Source organism: Pelobates fuscus, chromosome 2, assembly GCF_036172605.1.
Source record: "Pelobates fuscus isolate aPelFus1 chromosome 2, aPelFus1.pri, whole genome shotgun sequence".
Classification (NCBI taxonomy): Eukaryota; Metazoa; Chordata; class Amphibia; order Anura; family Pelobatidae; genus Pelobates; species Pelobates fuscus.
The window spans coordinates 221,119,047-221,138,931 of NC_086318.1; the positions used below are offsets into that span (position 1 = coordinate 221,119,047).

Below are 19,885 nucleotides of genomic sequence, written 5' to 3' on the forward strand. Positions count from 1 at the left end.
TAGTATAAACTGTAAGTGGGATCTTCGTATCTTTTTCTGCTGCCTAATGTCCCTGGGAAGAGATCAGGCATTATGCCTAGTGTGACTCTCTGTCTAGAGTATAAGTCTTAAACCCAGAGGTGTCAGCTGTAAAGGTATCCTTGTCTCTGTGTTCCAAGAACGCTACCTTGACACAGTAGGTCTCGAGGTCATTGGTGTCGGTTTGTCGGTCACCCAGGAATTAGTGGGCTTCTTGGTTGGGGATAGTGCAGCCGCTTGCGATTCGGCCAGTATGCTTCGACTCTGTAGAAAGGGCTCTGGGTCGTCAGACGAGGTGAGAGCAATGGGTCTGGCCCCAGTTGTTGCTGTGAGGGAACCGTCGACTTCCCATCTATATTTCACAGAGCTGTCTCTCAGCCGCTATGAAACTGGTGCTAGCCTCCTCTGTTCTGTCAGCACTGCAAAAGGGAGATCACTGTATATTGCCAGCGTTTTGCCCTCGAAATGTATGGTCTGCAGTGCCCTGGATCAAGCCATAATCGCAGTGCGTACCGTGACATCTCTCGTGAGTGCAATAGTGTCTCTGGGGACACCGCTGGGCGCTGCTGCAGATTTTTTTCTGCGCAGCCCTTGAGTCCCATAGCAGGAATCATGTTTCTTGTAAATTCCAGCAGCTGCTCCCCCTCTACCAACTCTGGAATGTCCCTGATTCGTATATTTCTGTGTCTATGCCTTGTTTCTAGCAGGGTTACTGCTCAGTGAAGCTGATAGACTTGTGCTGTGAGGCCCTCAATTTGGCTTCTGGCTTCTTGTATGTGGCTGTCTCTAGCAGTTTCCCTCGCCTCTACCTCCCCCACCTTTTGGTGTATGACACCCATTTCGGTTTGGGTGTCAAACAGGTCCGCCTTCCATAGGTCCGTTAGCAACCTCTTTATGTCCCCTGTAGTAGACATGGCGAGTCTTCTTCCGACTCGGATATCTGGGGAGTACCTCCATGTGTGGATCGATTCTTCTCCCTCCTGGGATTCATCAGAAGTCTCCGGGTCCTCGTGAGCCATCTTGCGGTGCAGGTCTCTCGAAAGAAAGCCTGATATCCCGGAGACTAGGTATTTCTGGACGCTGGGTTCTCTTATTTTTGCGCCCCATCTTGTTATCTGGGGGGGTGGTAGGTCTTTTAGGGTTCGCTGGCTCTATTTTTGCGGCTATTGGCTCTGTTTTGTGTGGCCATAACGGAGCTCCACATAAAAACATCTGGTTTAGTTCATTGCCGGCCACGCCCCCACCCCCTTTTTAATTTTTTGGATTGAACCGTCTATCTAGAGCACATTTTTAGTCTGTAGACTTTAAAGGAAAACTCCAGTGCCAGGAAAACAATCCGCATTAGCGCTCCCCATAGGAAAGCATTGAAAATGATTTTCAATGCTTTCCTATGAGAAAATGAGCGACGCTGGAGGTCCTCACACAGCGTGAGGACGTCCAGCGACGCTCTAGCACATATAATCTGTGCTACGAAGGAGGAAGTGACCTCTAGTGGCTGTCTATTAGACACATAAAGTCACCGTCATGCTAATCTGCAATACGGTTCAATTTCTAACTCCTGTGTATTAAATTAAATATTGTAAAATATTACCACTTACTAATATATCTGTTTAGTACTGCTCTTTAATATCTTGCGTTCTTTCAGTGTTAGCGTAGACATTTTTCAGTTATATGGGTTCATTGCCTTTTTAGGTAATATCTGAGTACAGCTGTTTAGTATCTTTCCTAATTACTATGGCAACCAGGGTATTTACTGAATGTGGAGCGCAGGTTTTTTTTTTTTTAAACATGTTTCTATCACTACTGCAGCAAAATGGTTACATACAGGTGCTCTTAATCTCAGTTGACAGGAGCACAGCCAGAATGTGCAGGTTTTTAGCTGGTAATAATTACCTAAAGTACACTGTGTTTCTGTAATGACATTTAGTTCCCTTAGATAAAGTTTCTCCTTGTGGGACAAATCTCTTCTCTCTAAATCTTTAAAAGAAGAAAAAGCATTTTTAATTTGCAAAGCAATTAAACATAACATTTAATTCTCTATACAAAACAAAGCATCTCTTTCTAATAAAATAATAATCCTTTGAAAGAATCACAGATTAAAGCCATTTACTTCCTATGACACAGGTAGCAGCAGCAACTGTTAGAATCAGAAATAACTCAATTACCATCATGTGATAAAGTAACTATACTATTACTATTTTAATAACTTTAATTGGACTGGTTTTAATATAACATGTTAATATTACAATACTATATACCACTATTGTACAATGAATATTACAATAAAACATAAATATACATTTTCATCACACACATATTAGAATACTATAAAAGCTCATTACACACAGATCATAGCATGAGCCTTTGTAAAACTAGCAATACTGACTTAACATGGGTGCACTAAAAGGAGCTTAACCCCTTAAGGACACATGACATGCGTGACATGTCATGATTCCCTTTTATTCCAGAAGTTTGGTCCTTAAGGGGTTAAAGGACCACTATAGTCACCCAGACCACTTCAGCTCAATGAAGTGGTCTGGATGCCAGGTCCCCCAGGTTGTAACCCTTCAGAAGTAGACATAGCAGTTTCAGAGAAACTGCTATGTTTACATTGCAGGGTTAATCAAGCCTTTAGTGGCTGTTTTCTTGACAGCCGCTTCTGCGTTTTTAATGCGCGCGCGGCTCTGGCCGCGCATGTGCATTCCGCTCCACTCGGGAGCGGATGTCGGAATGGGAGGAGAGGTCACCAGCGCCGAGGGAGCCCTGAGGGTTATATAGTGTCAGGGAAATGAGTTTGTTTTCCTGACAGTATAGTGATCCTTAAAGCTGAATTTTCCTATATTGTGCTTGGAGTCGCATATTATAATGCATATGCATGCGGTATAAACACTTTTATAAATAATGAGGGTCTGGAACTTCCTCATTACAACACACAAGCTAGAGGGAGGGGGACTTTTTCCTATCAATTGCCTAATCAAAAAATGTACATTTTGAAGAATAAATCTCATTTCAAAAAGCCACATGGCAGAATACATCTTAAATTATTGGATATCAGATTTGAATAATATTGCTTTTACTTTGTGAGATTTATACACACACATTTTTCAGTTAATTAAAATAACGTTTGTATACGGGTTATTCTCTTCCAGGTAGTAATAATGCATATAACCTCAGAGCCAATACACAGACTGTACTCCATGTGAGTTTCAAGGGTTATTCCAACCAAAGTAACCCTTACTTTGCTAAAACTAAAAAGCACCTGGATCCAGCACCAAGGCCAAGTTCTACCTGCAGCTTTATCCTCCTTCACTGTCCCCACTCCCTCTAGATGCAAGGGATGTAGGGAAAGGACAGACTCAAGAGAGGACATAGGAAGCACAAGGGGTGGGATTAGTGTCACCCAAATGCTGCTGTCAGAGAAGGTATTACACCTCTGGCAGTAAAAGTAGTTAAGCTCTGTATGTACCACATTTACTAGTGAAACGCTGCACATACATACTCCAGTCACCATGACCACTTAAATCCCTGATGTGGTCCTGGTGCTTTGAGTAAACCTTTAAACCAGGGGTTCCAAATCCAGTCCTCCAGTACTTTTTAACAATCCAGGATTTGGGGATTAACCTGTTGTGTCTCAAGTGTTTTTTTTCCCCTTTCTAAAAACACCTTAGACTGGGTAATCCCTAAATCCTGGACTGTTAGGGAGTACTTGAGGACTGGGTTGGGAACCACAGCTTTAAAACAGTACAATACATGATGTTTTATATAGCATTATAGAAATATTTCATTTTTGTTGGGGAGATATCTCTCTCAATACACCATCTGAGAATCGAGGACGATCTATATCACAAGGTATCACTATCAATGTGCTGTCCAGAGCCATTATTATAGCTATGGTAAATGTGCGATGGCAATTTTGAATTGGCAAAAAATAACTAAAAGACCAAACACAGTATTATTTCAATACTGCCACTTTTAAAATATATGACACTTGTCTACACAAAGTGGACATCTTAAAAAAAAAAAAAAAAAAAAGGGGCTAATACACATGGTTACTAATGTTAGATTAGCGAACCGCCCTCCTCCTTAAACAGACCATATGGAATCACATTACTGCTGTTCCCTTTCCATCCTCCAATTCAGAGATTGGCAACCTTGACCACTCCAGATGTTGGTCGGATATATTTTACCCTAAGAACAATATATCTTTCATATAGGCTTCACTTTTTTGACAAAGAATGTGAATAATTGGCAAATGGTGCTTGGAATGTCCCTTGAAAAAATAAAATAAAGATGGAAAAATTTGTTGCATCTAGTCTAAACAACATCAACCAAGGGTAAGCAACCTCTGGCACCCCAGATGTTGTGGACTGCATCCCCCTGAAGCAATATGGCTTTAAGAGCATTATGGGAGATTAAGTCCACAACAACTCGAGTGCGGAAGGTTGCCTACCCTTGACATAAATATCTAGCTCATTGTATATGTTTTGAGGGGTTTGATAAAAATCAGGGCTTTCCTCACTACCTGTAGTCTGCCCACATCCCATATAATCAAACTGATAACATGGAAACTATACTACCACAATATCAGCAGTGACAGAATAAAGTAGCTGGGCTAGCCCACACCCAGATTATTACAGTCATTCCAAACTGTTTGACAGCATCCTTAGACCCACAGCACCCTAAGCACTAAAATGTTCTGTATGGTTCAAGTGCCTAGAGTGCCACTTTTAAGAACCTCTGTTATTTACTTAACTTGCATGAATATCTCTGAAAAACATTACCAAAATAAAAGTGTGTATGGCATTGCCTTCACCTTTCAAAATACAAATTTACCTGGATATTTACGCTTGAAGGAAGTAACACCTAAATATTCACTGACTTGTTCTTGCAGCATACAGTATTCCCCCGTTTCTTCTGGTGGCCATTTGTATTCAATTAGATTTTCTGCTGGAAAGTAATTGGATCTGAGGAAAAACAAATGAATGCTTAACTATTGAAAATAAACAGACAGTGGTAATTATTTTAGAAGGGAAATGTTTACACTAATGTAGTGATATTGTAACCTTTTAACAAAGAGATGTATGTGCATGGATATAGAAAAAAGAGCTACACACTGAAGTACCAGACTCCATCAATACATGTGTGCACAACATTTCATCTAAATTGTGCTATCAAAAATATTTTTTAATAAAATATAAAACCTGAATTTGATTTTGTCCCCTACTGTTAATCAATGATCTGCATACACAGTAGATGCAAAGATATTCCAAGTATATCTGACTATGGCTAGTAGAATTTGAGTCACTCTGATGGGTTGACAGTGGTCAGTGAGTTGGAGAGGGAAGGGAGTAAGCTTGGGTCAGGAGAGGATACTGTAATAGCAGGCAATTTGGAGAGGTAAGTAACCATAACATCTTCTGAAGCAACTAAATATGTAATTTATCTTTAGAATAATTTACATTTTTATTGATTTAAGACCTTGATGCATAAAGGTGAACCAAAACAGAATGTTTAAAAATATATATTTTTAAAATAACACTTACAGCCTGCATCATAACAATTACAATGAGCTGGTATATATGCACTCTATCACAAATGTATTAACATAAAAATATATTGCAGCTGCATATGATAGTGTGTGCAGCATTCACATCAAGAGTAGCACGCATTCTCAATCATCCCTATTATTATTTTAATAAGCATTTATATAGCGCGCCAACATATTCCGCAGCGTTTTACAGTTATAAAATGGAGATATTTGACAAGTAAAAAACATACAGAATATAATAGAGACCAGAAGGGCCTGCTCAGGCAGTGACAGCCTCGGTTTTAATTAATTAAATGGTGAATTTTATCAATTCTCAGCTACAACAATCACAAAATTGTGAATTGTGGTGAAATGAAATGTAAGTTTTCAAGATTTGGGGCAAAACTGGTGAGAGTGAAAAATTGACAACTCATCTGTAGGCTATATTGGCTTAATGTTCTTGCGTTCACTAGTTCAACATTCAGTGAATAAACCACTAAAACATAAATAACACACACAAAAAATAAAAAAAATAAAGCATTGTAGTCAAGGATCCCTTATAAAGCATTAATCAGGAGCAGCCCTTTCAAACATACAAATGGCTCTTGACATTTCACCAGTTACTCGGCAGTGCTATGTAATTTGATTATTTTGCTTAAATGTTCCACAGTACCCAAAATCCTGACTTGAATTCTCACAGATTGGGGAGCTCTCCCCAGAGGCTGTGCATCTCCGCTTGGCAGGCTGGCTCCCATCATTTGAATTATCCTCTGGATCCCGGCCATCGTTCGAGTTATCTTCCTGGAGAAAAGAAAACAAATAAATAAGCTACAATTAAGGAAAAAAAAAAAAAAAGTATAAAAATGAGAGAGCCAGAGTAGCAGGGCACACTGTGATTAAACGAGCAGATAATAATAATAATAATAACAAGGCACAGTAACACTGCATGCATACTATATACTATAACAAAGACCTCGGGAGCTCCGCGTATAATTAATAAACTGCATTAACCGTGACCGCTCTCTGTCTCCGCTTTAATGGCGGGTAGTTCCCTTATAACCTTCCCAGACAAAGAGGACAGAAGCGGAAAAAGGTCTACCTTCTCTCCCGGCGGATCCATTGATGGACTAGGCCGCAGGCGTCGCTCGCCTAACTCTACCCACCGAGCTGGAAACTACAACTCCCGGCAGCCTCTGCGCGCCCCAAGCGGTGTGACAGCGTGCACGCTATGCAGGTTTGGCTAGAGCTAGATCAAGCAGAGGATCATGTGTGACGAAGGACATTTACTGACAATCCTGCTGACTACTGTTTATATGTATATTGTAAATTTATTGTTTTAGGTTTTTTTTTTAATCCATTTAAATAAACCTATGTCTGAATTTTTTTTTTTTTTTTTTTTTTTTTAATGGTTTGATAAACACCATGGAGCACACAGTTTCTGTACCATAACTACAACAATGGTATTGTTAAGAGATTTCCAATGAGCTGTAGTGCTTATGGTGCTTGGAGGGTTCCTTTAGTATAGGTGATCATAGTTACATGTTGTGTCCTGTAAATAATAATTTGTAAAGAGAGAACATACGCAGTACTTTACAAGTGATTATAGAACCATTCAAAATGGAGCCACGAAATAGAAGAGTATTAACTAGGCAGCATTCTGATGACTTTAATTTGTATTACTGTACCATGATGAAAATGGGCCAGATCAAGGCCCAGCTTTGAAATAGATGCTGGTAAATGTAGGGTTCTGTGATAAGGTGTCCTTTTTCAGCTAGGGTGGACCTACCACTCTTCAAGGAACTGTGAAGAGCTAGCAAAGGAGCAAAGTAGAAGCACTCATTTGAGATCCGAGACTTTTCACACTTAAATTTAATTTTACCTTTATTTACTACCTTCTGGTATTATGGGTTTAAAAAAACCAAAAGATTAAAAAAGGCTCTACCAGCCTAGATATCGAGCATCTCCTGCAGAGCTCTCAAAAGTTTTCAAGGGACAAGATTGTGCTGGGGGACAAAGGATCATCCTACTCTAAAGAGCACATCTCCTTCAAGACTGTTGCTTCTACAGACAGGGAACTGGTCACTGTGGCCCAGCTGAAAAGTATGGTGGCGACATTACGTAGGAATATAGCAGCCCACTGTAAAGGTGCCATTGAAGACGCCACTTCAAGGATCACCCTTCTGGAGGCCTCCACTAGTATGCACGTCTCCAGGCTGTCCCCAGTGGAGCAGAAACTCAATACTAATGGTAGAGTTGATGCCATGGAGGACAAGAAGAGAAGATACAACTTAAAGGTCAGAGGGTTGCTGGAGACGATAGGTCCACCAACCTGCCACACTTCATTAGTATGTTTGCTGCCACCTAAACAGGCCAAATTGCTGAAGTTAAATGGCATGTTCTGGTTGCCGAAACCAGCAACTGCATCCGCTTCCAATCACTCCAAGACAAGGCCCATCTCCTTGCAGCAGTGTGGGGAAATGTAATTTTATTTTCTCAAAACCATTCTTTTTACATTGCTTTACTGTTATTGATGGTATGTTGAATTTGTAGGTGTATTTGCTCACATTATGACATTTTTCTGTACTACTCCAATGTGAAATGAAACAAATAAAGAATTAAAAAAGAAACAGAGACACAATGAGTGCAAGTGAGGGATACGGAGAAATACACAATTGAGGTGATGTAGAGGTGAATAGAGGCATAAGTGGCAAGAAATAGAGAGACACACAAGTCCTAATGGAATCCTATAGTGCCAGGAAAAAAAAAACAGTTTTTCCAGCACTATAGGCTCTTGGAGTGCTTAAACCCCTTCAGCCACCTACCTTAATCCAGCGCCGCGCTCCCTCGGCGCTGGTGACCTCTCCGCCGACGTCAGCTTCTGAGTGGAGTTGAATGCACATGCGCGACCAGAGGCATGCATGCATTCAAACCTGCCCAAAGGTAAGCATTGCTCATTGCTTTCCCATGGGGATCTTATTTGACGCTAGACTCCATGAGGACGTGCAGCTTCAAATAAGTGCGATTTATTTAGTGTAAATCGTGGAAGCGCCTCTAGTGGCTATCAGGAAGACAGCCACTAGAGGCTGGATTAACCCTGCAGTGTAAACATAGCAGTGAGAAACACTTCATTGAGCTGAAATGGTCTGGGTGCCTATATTGGTCCTTTAAGAGAAAACCGTGCCAAACTCTGTAGATTAAGCCACAAAGAGCTGAAAACAGCTGAAAATGAATGTCAGTGCCAAGTAGAGAGGTTCAAGAATATCTACATTACCTCTGTTTTGCAGAAATAATGCAAGCAGAGATATAATATTAGGTAGTCTTTGCAAAAATACGGTAATGTACTGTAAAAAGCCTGGTGTTATGTGGTGCGTGCTTAAAAGGGACACTATAGTCACCAGAACAACTACAACTTAATGTAGTTGTTCTGGTGTGTATCGTATGTCCCTGCAGACAAACCAGGATTCATTGCATGTCACACTATGCTTGTTGGGGACAGTACCCTGGTGTCCCCAAAGGCAAGACATCAGGGAATTAAGTTGGAGCAGCGTGACAGGATCTAAAAATCAGGACTGTCCTGCTAAAATCAGGAAAGTTGGGAGGCCTTTATTGCTATAGAATTCTACACACTGAGACACACCAAAAATATAGAGCGCCTAAAGAAAAGAGGGGCATTAGAACAGAAAAGAGGAACATATATATTTGGGATAAAAATAGGGACTGTCCCTCCTAAATTCGAACACTTGGGAGGTATGAAATCTTAACCCAGCTTTTTTCATTGTCTGTGAAGCTTTCAGACCTGACAAAGTTAGCAGTTCTGAATTCATGCCAGGTTGGCTGTCACTGATCAGGTGGGGACAGACCATAAGACGTGTTTATGAGCTTGTAGTTATGTACAGACGCTCTATATAAATTAGTGATCATGTATGTGACCTCCACAATTTGTGTTATGTTTTGCCAGGCACATTATTACAAAGACTTTACTTAGTTGCCACAGTATAATTTTAGTGCTAAAATAAATAAATACAAGAATAATCGGATTTCCATGTAGTTACACGTGGCGACCATTAGGTGTCACTGTGACAGCCAGTTTCGCTGACAGGTTAGCTGTCCCATCAGCAGGAGCTGGGTTGCAGGGTTGGCGGAAGTGCCGCGTATCCCCGGTGCCATCCTCACCAGTCAGACATGGAGCGGGTCGGGATGCAGCTGCCGCAGGGCCCGGGCACTCTGTGCTTCGATAAAAACGAGTTTATGAAGGTTCGAGCAATATGTCATACAGAGTTACAGTCTATTCTATGCTGCCATTGTAGGGGTTTTTCCAGACCCCATATATCATACACAACACATTGATTATATATATGTCAGTATTGTTACATGATTGGCTGATATATATATATATATACTGTATGTATAAAGCCCTGGTGTCCACCATACAGGTGGTCTTGAGGGCATTAAAGTGGTATAGAGAGGTCTCTTATTTGAAGTAATAACTTGCTACCCTTGCACATTTGTTATTCTTATAGTTTAAGACTATTTAAGACTAGTTTAAGACAGTTTAAGACTGTCTTATGTATATTTTACACTGGAATACATACAGTATTGGCCAGGTTATGGTGTAGTATTGGACAGTGAACCATTCTGGCTCTTATAACAAATCTATTCGTACTTTATTACATATCACACATATTTAATATAATGACCCCATACATTCTTCAGAATTAAAGCTCCCACTACAGCTGGATAGAATGAAGTGTAATGACAGCAGTTTCAAAGTACAGAAAGTGAGGAATGAATGCTGTGTTTCAAATATTTTTATATATTGAGGAAATGACCAATTACTTTGGTTGACAGTGATAGGCTGAGATCACTGCTGGCTAGTTAGCCCAGTAATCTCAAAATATCATTCCCATTTATATAATTGATTAAAAACTGGATCAACTCCACGCTGTAGTGTCCCTTTAAATAGCACACATTATAACTCTGCTGCGCACTGCTAGTGACAGGCCACTGTGTTGTAGTATTGTGTACTACTGTGTTGTAGTATATTAGTACTTGAAGAGTCAGATCCATTTCTGTTATACAGTAATGGCTGCAATGATTTAGCACTACTGAATTAGTGAACACCCCAGCCACCTGGAAGTCTCCATTCAATAGATACTCACACTGTGCAAAAACGTGATGGGATATAGAGGAAGTGAAATGTTCTTATCAGGGTTACTTTCATTCACTAAAGTGAGAATTCCAAGTACTAGGGTACTCCTGGCACCATAACCTCTATAGATTGTTTGTTTGTTTATGGTGCTTTGAGATTTCCATTAAAGGAGCATCATTGTACAGTGAGGGTCTTCTCCTCTTATATGATACGAGGAGTACCTATGGCCCCATACCCTGGTATTGGGGCAAACAGTTTTGCAAAGGTTTGCCCTTTTACCTGAGTCCCTGTTCCAAGGCTCCTGGCAGGTCTGGGGACTTGTATCCAGCTTCTGCAGAGCTGCGGAAGTCATGTTCTGATGCTGTCGTCATCCTTTGACTGAGAACTTGAGCTTTACTCCCTCGACCAATGATTGCAATATGAGTGCATGCGCACAGAATTGACAGTAGTTAACCCGGATCTCTTGTTCGGGGGCTGGCTAACGACTCTCCAATTATGCAGCCTTGGTGGAGTTATACCATTCTGCGGCAAGGGTGTTAAACTCCAAATCATTGAAGTGGCCATGGTACTTGGAATCCTTTAATACAGTCTACAGGGAGTGCAGAATTATTAGGCAAGTTGTATTTTTGAGGATTAATCTTATTATTGAACAACAACCATGTTCTCAATGAACCCAAAAAACCCATTAATATCAAAGCTGAATATTTTTGGAAGTAGTTTTTAGTTTGTTTTTAGTTTTAGCTATTTTAGGGGGATATCTGTGTGTGCAGGTGACTATTACTGTGCATAATTATTAGGCAACTTAACAAAAACCAAATATATACCCATTTCAATTATTTATTTTTACCAGTGAAACCAATATAACATCTCAACATTCACAAATATACATTTCTGACATTCAAAAACAAATCAGTGACCAATATAGCCACCTTTCTTTGCAAGGACACTCAAAAGCCTGCCATCCATGGATTCTGTCAGTGTTTTGATCTGTTCACCATCAACATTGCGTGCAGAAGCAACCACAGCCTCCCAGACACTGTTCAGAGAGGTGTACTGTTTTCCCTCCTTGTAAATCTCACATTTGATGATGGACCACAGGTTCTCAATGGGGTTCAGATCAGGTGAACAAGGAGGCCATGTCATTAGATTTTCTTCTTTTATACCCTTTCTTGCCAGCCACGCTGTGGAGTACTTGGACGCGTGTGATGGAGCGTTGTCCTGCATGAAAATCATGTTTTTCTTGAAGGATGCAGACTTCTTCCTGTACCACTGCTTGAAGAAGGTGTCTTCCAAAAACTGGCAGTAGGACTGAGAGTTGAGCTTGACTCCATCCTCAACCCGAAAAGGCCCCACAAGCTCATCTTTGATGATACCAGCCCAAACCAGTACTCCACCTCCACCTTGCTGGCGTCTGAGTCGGACTGGAGCTCTCTGCCCTTTACCAATCCAGCCACGGGTCCATCCATCTGGCCCATCAAGACTCACTCTCATTTCATAAGTCCATAAAACCTTAGAAAAATCAGTCTTGAGATATTTCTTGGCCCAGTCTTGACGTTTCAGCTTGTGTGTCTTGTTCAGTGGTGGTAGTCTTTCAGCCTTTCTTACTTTGGCCATGTCTCTGAGTATTGCACACCTTGTGCTTTTGGGCACTCCAGTGATGTTGCAGCTCTGAAATATGGCCAAACTGGTGGCAAGTGGCATCTTGGCAGCTGCACGCTTGACTTTTCTCAGTTCATGGGGAGTTATTTTGCGCCTTGGTTTTTCCACACGCTTCTTGCGACCCTGTTGACTATTTTGAATGAAACGCTTGATTGTTCGATGATCACGCTTCAGAAGCTTTGCAATTTTAAGAGTGCTGCATCCCTCTGCAAGATATCTCACTATTTTTGACTTTTCTGAGCCTGTCAAGTCCTTCTTTTGACCCATTTTGCCAAAGGAAAGGAAGTTGCCTAATAATTATGCACACCTGATATAGGGTGTTGATGTCATTAGACCACACCCCTTATCATTACAGAGATGCACATCACCTAATATGCTTAATTGGTAGTAGGCTTTCGAGCCTATACAGCTTGGAGTAAGACAACATGCATAAAGAGGATGATGTGGTCAAAATACTCATTTGCCTAATAATTCTGCACTCCCTGTATATATAATGTATTAAAATGTGAATCAATTTCTTCCCATAGTGTTATTTTAACACACAATAATTTTTCATATCTCTGGCTAAGTGAGGATGATATAAATGAAATATAGAATCACATGTTTCTATATATTAATTTATGTAAAGGTTGTGATCTTAATGAGCAACTCAGTGATTCTTAGATATAATGTAGCATATAGAAATGCTCATGTTGGTGCTTTATTCTCCAATAGGATGGGTTTGACGTTGACACCTTTATGTCAGAATGCCGAAAACGTGTGCAGCTGGAAGACCTCAGAGACGATCTGGAACTTTATTACCGGCTTCTGAAGACTGCCATGGTAGAACTAATTAACAAGGACTATGCAGACTTTGTGAATCTGTCCACAAACTTGGTATGTATATTATTACTTGTTATTTAATGTTTGAATATATGGTTGCTGATGTAATATTCACTGTCCTTATGACCTAATTATTAATTTAATGCAGTATTTAAGTACATTCTAAGCAACACAACCACTACAGTACAGTGTATAGGCTTTGTTGCATTAAGTGTCTTGGTACCGTCCTCCAGTTTTATATTAAACCATTTAGATGTGGATTAACACAAATTGGGATTTTCTAAGAAACCACAATTTTACATTTGTCAGATAACACACCTTATAGTGGCTGGTAGACTGTCAACTGCTATAGGCAATTCTTCCTTCGAAGTTGACGGTTCACATTCAACATCAGCATGCACACTTAAATGACAACGAATGCGGCTAGGAGGTGTGTAATCTCTGTTTTAACCATACCTCCAGTTGGGGCAGAGCTATGTGAAAGAGAGAATCCTCATTCAGTGTTAAACTGCTCGAAAATGATTCAACTTGGATGGACAGAGTCAGGGAGTCCAGGTAATATAACCAATTCTGTGAAATGAAATGGTTATAGTGATTACATTGCTCCTTTAATTACAATAATATATGCTATTATAATTACCAATGAATTCAAATCCAGTGACCTAGCTTCAAATGTTGCCTAAATTAAAAATAACACTTTAATTACAATTCTTAAATGTCATCAGTCAGTAAAGAAAGAAAAACAGAAATGTGTAGAAATAAATGAGCCGTGTAACACTATATAATAAATGGAATAAGGGGGGAAGTCATCTCTAAATATAGAAATGAGTAAAAGGTTGATACAATTTGAATATAGCTACTCCCAGGTTAAGTGTTTAGCCATTAAGGAAACAATAAGCTATATATTGAGACAATGTAACCAAAGTATCACGATTTTAAGCTTTGTGTCTTGAAATATGACATAGTATCTAGTTACTGAGGAATCTCCAATAAAGTTGTTGCAGCTGCTGCACAGCAATAAATTACAGTGGAACTTTGGAACTCGAACAGCCCTTTACCCGAACAATTCGGTAGTCAAGAAAAAAATGTCTCTGTACCTGAAATCTCAGTTTCTCACTTAAGGATTAATTTAAATAGAATATAGCTACTACAAGGGTACCAATATTTAGCCATAAATTTAGATTTTATATCTGTTAGAATATAAAACAATAACAATATCTGGATGAAATTCCAGTAACAAAGTGTAAAACATTGTGTCTATAAAGGTGTGACAATATCTAGCTGGAGTTAGAAATTTAGTAACTAAATCTACCTGTAAAAAAGAGAGAAATTCCAAACACTATTTCTTAGAAGTAAATGAGATATGGTGAATGGAAGAGTAAGGAAGGAAAAGCTGGGAATAGAAGGAGATTAGTCCTAATTTATACAATCTCAGTCCCTTACTAGTGCCTAGTAAACATCTTAATAATAAAACTAAATCTCTCTAGATGAACCCCGTCCTCCCCCTTTCTAATACATCAAAACCTTAACGTATTTCCAAAAAAACAAAAGTGAAATTAAAGGAACACTATAGTCACTTAAATTACTTTAGCTAAATAAAGCAGTTTTAGTGTATAGTTCATTCCCCTGCAATTTCACTGCTCAATTCACTGTCATTTAGGAGTTAAATCACTTTGTTTCTGTTTATGCAGCCCTAGCCACACCTCCCCTGGATATGATTGACAGAGCCTGCATGAAAAAAAAACTGGTTTCACTTTCAAACAGATGTAATTTACCTTAAATAATTGTATCTCAATCTCTAAATTGAACTTTACAGGAGGCCTTTGCAGGGTCTAGCAAGCTATTAACATAGCAGGGGATAATAAAATCTTAATTAAACAGAACTTGCAATAAAGAAAGCCTAAATAGGGCTCTCTTTACAGGAAGTGTTTATGGAAGACTGTGCAAGTCACATGCAGGGAGGTGTGACTAGGGTTCATAAACAAAGGGATTTAACTCCTAAATGGCAGAGGATTGAGCAGTGAAGCTGCAGGGGCATGTTCTATACACCAAAACGGATTCATTAAGCTAAAGTTGTTCAGGTGACTATAGTGTCCCTTTAAGTTCAACTCACGTTTTGGCGTATTTCAACGCCTTCCTTGTCAATGAAGAGTATTGTTAATAGCGTCTCATGCTGTTCCTTTTTTTACAGGGGTAACTCTATCCCTACTAGCCAATATGCAATCCTTGAGGCAAGTCCTCCTAAGATTTCCAGAAAGATAAAAATAAAAGAGAAATGTATAGCGATTCTGTAGCCCTGTCATATATAAATCATTGTTGGTATAATGTTCTAGAGCAGTTGTATCTTACTCAATTATCCTATTTAGCAAACTGTCATAATCACATGAGCACCTGGCCAAAACGGCATGAAAAAGGCTTTGCTGTATTAAAGGATTCTTGCTGGATATAATAATCTGAATATCTAAAAATGGCCAAAAATTGTGATTGTGTTTCCTTATAATGCAGATTTTTGATTGAGGATAACCCTCTAATCAAAGCAAATGGGAAGATGAAATGCATTTTCAGGCTGGTTTAAACAATGAACAAATTAGTGAGGCCTTAGCATTTCTTGGGATAATGTAAGCTGGTTAGGATAATGTAACTTGCTGCTCTTTGCTTACAGGATGTTTACTTTACAACAAAATCAATAAAGGAGTGGCACAACTTAAATATGCCACTTAAACTCATCTATTATCTAGATCTAGTTTTTCTCTAATTCAGGACACAGGAGTAAAAGTGAAAAGGGAAAACCTGGTGTTCACACACAATAAGTGTTTATAATAAGATGATCATAGTTTGCTCTTTAAATTTCTAAGTGACACCATGTTCATTAAATATAGTTTTAAAGGACAAATAGGGCTTACTTTTCATATACTATACATATAATTAAAAATAGGGTATAGGGGTAGGTGTGACAAACGCTCCTTCCCACAAACGTTTGCCACAATGTATCTTTTTCAATAAAAGGTTATTTACTAAAATTATGTGATTAATAAGTGGTTTAAATAAACACTCATAGTTTTACAGCTTGCATGCACTTCTAAAATAACTTTGGGTGGAAAGTCTGTTTATGTAATTTATTTAGGTTTTGTTTCTTTTTTTTTTACCTAGTTGTGACTGCCTTTTTAAGTGATCTTTGAACAAATATATGCATCTAATCTATGGTTTGTTTGTTTTTGTCTCATTTGTTTGATTTATTGGTGCACAGGTGGGAATGGATAAAGCGCTGAGCCAACTGTCAGTACCTCTAGGACAACTAAAAGAAGAAGTACTGGTATTTTTGGCAATTCCTTTTTTTTTGTTATTTTTGTATTTTCCTTCCTTCTACTAGAGAGTGTAAGTGTGGATGACCTATGAGTAAAGGTAGAAGTACTAAATAAAATAACCCAATAGTCGTTTGCCTCTTTTTGCAATTTTACGAGTAACATGCTACCCCAAATGCAGTTACCTGTAGTAAGAAAGCTAATTTCATGAATAGGAACTTGCTCATTCAACAGTGTACCACGTCTTAAAATAGCAGTCAAGGGGTCATAATCCCTACGTGCTGATAAAGTGGTTGCAGGCCTGGTTCTTTGTCAAACTTTTTTTGTTTTACGAAAATTGAGGGTCCCACCCTATCCCTAACCGTTGGAACAGCTCTCTGTCTCTAGAATCACGGGATGAGGCTGCGCACTGCCTTCATCAGGTGATAGCACCATTTTCTTTTATGTCGTGAGTGGGATAGTGGTGACGTATAGCAGGTGAACGTCCGGAGAGAAATTTACTGGAATGTCTGTGAGAGTAGTTAGGATCTGGAGTAATTCCCTCTAGAAGGGTTGTGTGAGAGGGCATGTCCAACATAGGTGGAACAGAGTACCCAACTCCCTTGCAAATTTCCAACACTCAGGGTCACGGTTGGACATTATGGTGACCAATCTCTCTGGAGTTTTGTACCAATGTGAAATCATTTTGTAACTGGATTCTTGGTATTTAGTAGTAATTGAAGATTTATGTATAAGGATGAAAGTCTCTGTCCTTTGTTCTGGAGATTAGGAGTGTCCCAGGTCTCTCTCCCGGTATTTAACAAAGTAAAATAACTACTGTCCCTTGTATGGGGAGATCAGGAGTGGATAGAGTTGGGAGATAGCATGTGCCAGTCTGTTGACTGTTGCTAGTCCAGTTGTGCATTTGAGGAACCTGAGCTGCGGGCTTGGGGGACAAGGTCTGATAAACAATATCATTTATGTAGACCTCTATTAGGCGGCAGCGGGACAGTAATCCCAGCGAGGATGTGTATTGAGGGAAGTTTGCAGGGTTAACGGATGGGTTACCAATTATTAGGTATAGGGGAGACACACATGGATTCTCCTCCATATGGACAATGTATTGGGAATGGTAGGATGCCTACCAGTTTGTCTTGCCCTCAATTCTGAAGGAAGCCACAAAGGGGCACGTCAGAGGTTGTTGGAGAATCTGGCCTTCAGTTGGATCACAACTGACACTTTTTTTCAGGAGGAGAGTGGACCCATTCTAGTACACATTGTAAGTGGACTGTTTCATGAAATTTGGATAGGTCCGTAAGTCCCAATCCTTCCTGCTGTTTAGGCTTTGTCAGAATGGCAAATTTTAATCATGCTTCCTGGAAGTGCCAGATGTATGATGTGAATAACTGATGGACTTGTGTGAATAATGTCTGGGTAATGTGAACTGGGATAGTCTGACATAGGTACAAAAAAAGCGTGGTAGTATGTTTAGTTTAATAACATATTTTGCCAAGCCACGTCATGTGGGGGAGTAACCAGGAGTGCAGGACCCGTGTCACCTTGTCGAACAGGGTTGGGAAGTTAAATCAGAACATGTTGTGCTTGTCTCACCATGGCCACCAAATATCTGCTGGCTGAAATCATCAATACAGATCATTTCAGCCAATCAAATGCTTTCCCATAGGGCAGCAGTGGGGACCAGTGAGCAGCAACCAATCAGCATCTTTTCATAGAGCATTTAGTGTCTCTTTAAACAGAGCCATGAAAGTGGCTTCCTATTTGTTCCTATCATAAAATGTTGGAAATGTGTACTGTTTTGTGCTTGTAGTTTAACTAAATATTTCTGTAGAAATATGTTCTTTTTGCACAAACTATGCATCTATTATTATGCAAAATCTGGAAGATTTGTGAAATGATGTGTCAGATGCATGTCTGTGGTTTTAGTTACTGAAATGTCCATTAAGGGGACATTACACATTACATTGTATAAAAAGCATATCATTATCTTCAAATGAACTTTTGAGTAACAGCATCTTATAACTCCAGATGTAATTCATAATTGCCCATTGAACTAATTGTATTTCTTTTTTTTGTGTTTTAGAGTTTAAAGACATCTGTAAGTGATGTTATCCAAGCAGTGGATGAGCGTTTGGCTAAACAAGATGATATTCGTAAAAAGAAGGTATAGCTTTGTACTTAGTAAAGTAACCTTAGTATTTTTTTCCTCTACATTAAGCAAATAGAAAAGCTCAGTTTGGTAAAGGGAAAAAAATCCTCTTTATTTACAAAAGGATCAGTGTAAATACCGTTTATAATTATGGTATTTACAAACCGGACTGCAAATTTCACCCACCCAGCCCAGGCAAGGAAATGGAGAAATATCCACTTATAGAAAAACAGCTGGATGAGGCTCTGGGGTACAACCTTAAACAACTGTGCTTTATGCACTGAGAGTCCTACAACATCAAGTCCTTGCCACCACACTAGCCTGCTTTATGTGTGATCCAGACAAGAAGTAGGGCAACACAATATTTAGGCAGAAGGGAACCAACAAACAGAAGCCTCAAGGTTTTTGTCATTGTTGCACAAGTGACTAAGGGAACTATGTGCACATGGGATTAAAATAAAAATACAATGTTTGTTACCCCATTACATCACAAATGAGTTCTGTACATTAATTGCCAAGCATTTCTGTGCATTCAACTATTATGACTACACCTTTGTTGAAATATATTAACGTTCATAAGACAGGACCTCTAACTAGCCAACTCCAATGCCTAGACAATGTAGTTTTAAAGGCTCTCTGTGGAAGAACACATTTTCCTCGCCTTTTCAGAAATAAGGTGAATTAGCAAAGTTAAAAGAACACTGTAATGCTTTAAGTAAGTAAAATTTTTTTATGATACTAGACTGTTCCTTTCCACAGTTATTTAGGGCCGCCTTTGGAAACCTAAAAAAGGATAACTCGCCTTTTTTTCAGTGCCATCCCTTTTACTGTGTAGAAGCCTGCAGTGAGATCATCATTCTGACCGTCTCTTGTTAAATCCAGTATTTCTTATAGAGAAGCAATTGGGACCTACAGCACATGCGCATTAAATTCATTGATCTGCCAATCAGATGCTTTTAATAGAGAAACATTAGCCCAATGATTCTCTATATGAGAAGAACTATCACCCTTTTAAATCGAGCTGTCTGTACAGTGTGAAAACTTTCGACTTTCATCAGGCTGTCTGCCAGTAGAGACATGTTCTTTTACAAATGTACACAAACTAAAAGCACATGGAGAGACAAAATATATCAGATAGCTAGGTGCAAACTATCAAAACCACTCCCTCAAATGTTTCAAATATCTACGCAATATAGAATGCACACTATAACAACTTCGAATAGTCAAAAGTATAACTTTATTATGTACAAAAGGTACTACAG

At 39.3% G+C, this 19,885-nt stretch overlaps 2 protein-coding genes across 3 annotated transcripts in view; one reads left to right on the forward strand and one right to left on the reverse strand.

The window, feature by feature from the left end:
* Nucleotides 1-6,723, reverse strand: part of PHF10 (PHD finger protein 10) — a 37,857-nt gene extending 31,134 nt beyond the window's left edge. For both annotated transcript variants that reach the window (XM_063443193.1, XM_063443192.1), the window contains exons 1-4: nucleotides 6,645-6,723; nucleotides 6,219-6,346; nucleotides 4,852-4,982; nucleotides 1,912-1,995 (exon numbers count right to left, since the gene is read on the reverse strand). In XM_063443193.1, the coding sequence (XP_063299263.1) occupies nucleotides 1,912-1,995; nucleotides 4,852-4,982; nucleotides 6,219-6,346; nucleotides 6,645-6,665 (364 nt within the window). In that variant the 5' untranslated portion in view covers nucleotides 6,666-6,723. The remainder of the gene's footprint in view (nucleotides 1-1,911; nucleotides 1,996-4,851; nucleotides 4,983-6,218; nucleotides 6,347-6,644) is intronic.
* A 2,937-nt stretch (nucleotides 6,724-9,660) lies between these two features.
* COG2 (component of oligomeric golgi complex 2) overlaps nucleotides 9,661-19,885 on the forward strand; it is a 58,591-nt gene continuing 48,366 nt past the window's right edge. The window contains exons 1-4 of the mRNA XM_063443204.1: nucleotides 9,661-9,799; nucleotides 13,068-13,229; nucleotides 16,423-16,488; nucleotides 18,558-18,638. Of these exons, the coding sequence (XP_063299274.1) occupies nucleotides 9,728-9,799; nucleotides 13,068-13,229; nucleotides 16,423-16,488; nucleotides 18,558-18,638 (381 nt within the window). The 5' untranslated portion in view covers nucleotides 9,661-9,727. The remainder of the gene's footprint in view (nucleotides 9,800-13,067; nucleotides 13,230-16,422; nucleotides 16,489-18,557; nucleotides 18,639-19,885) is intronic.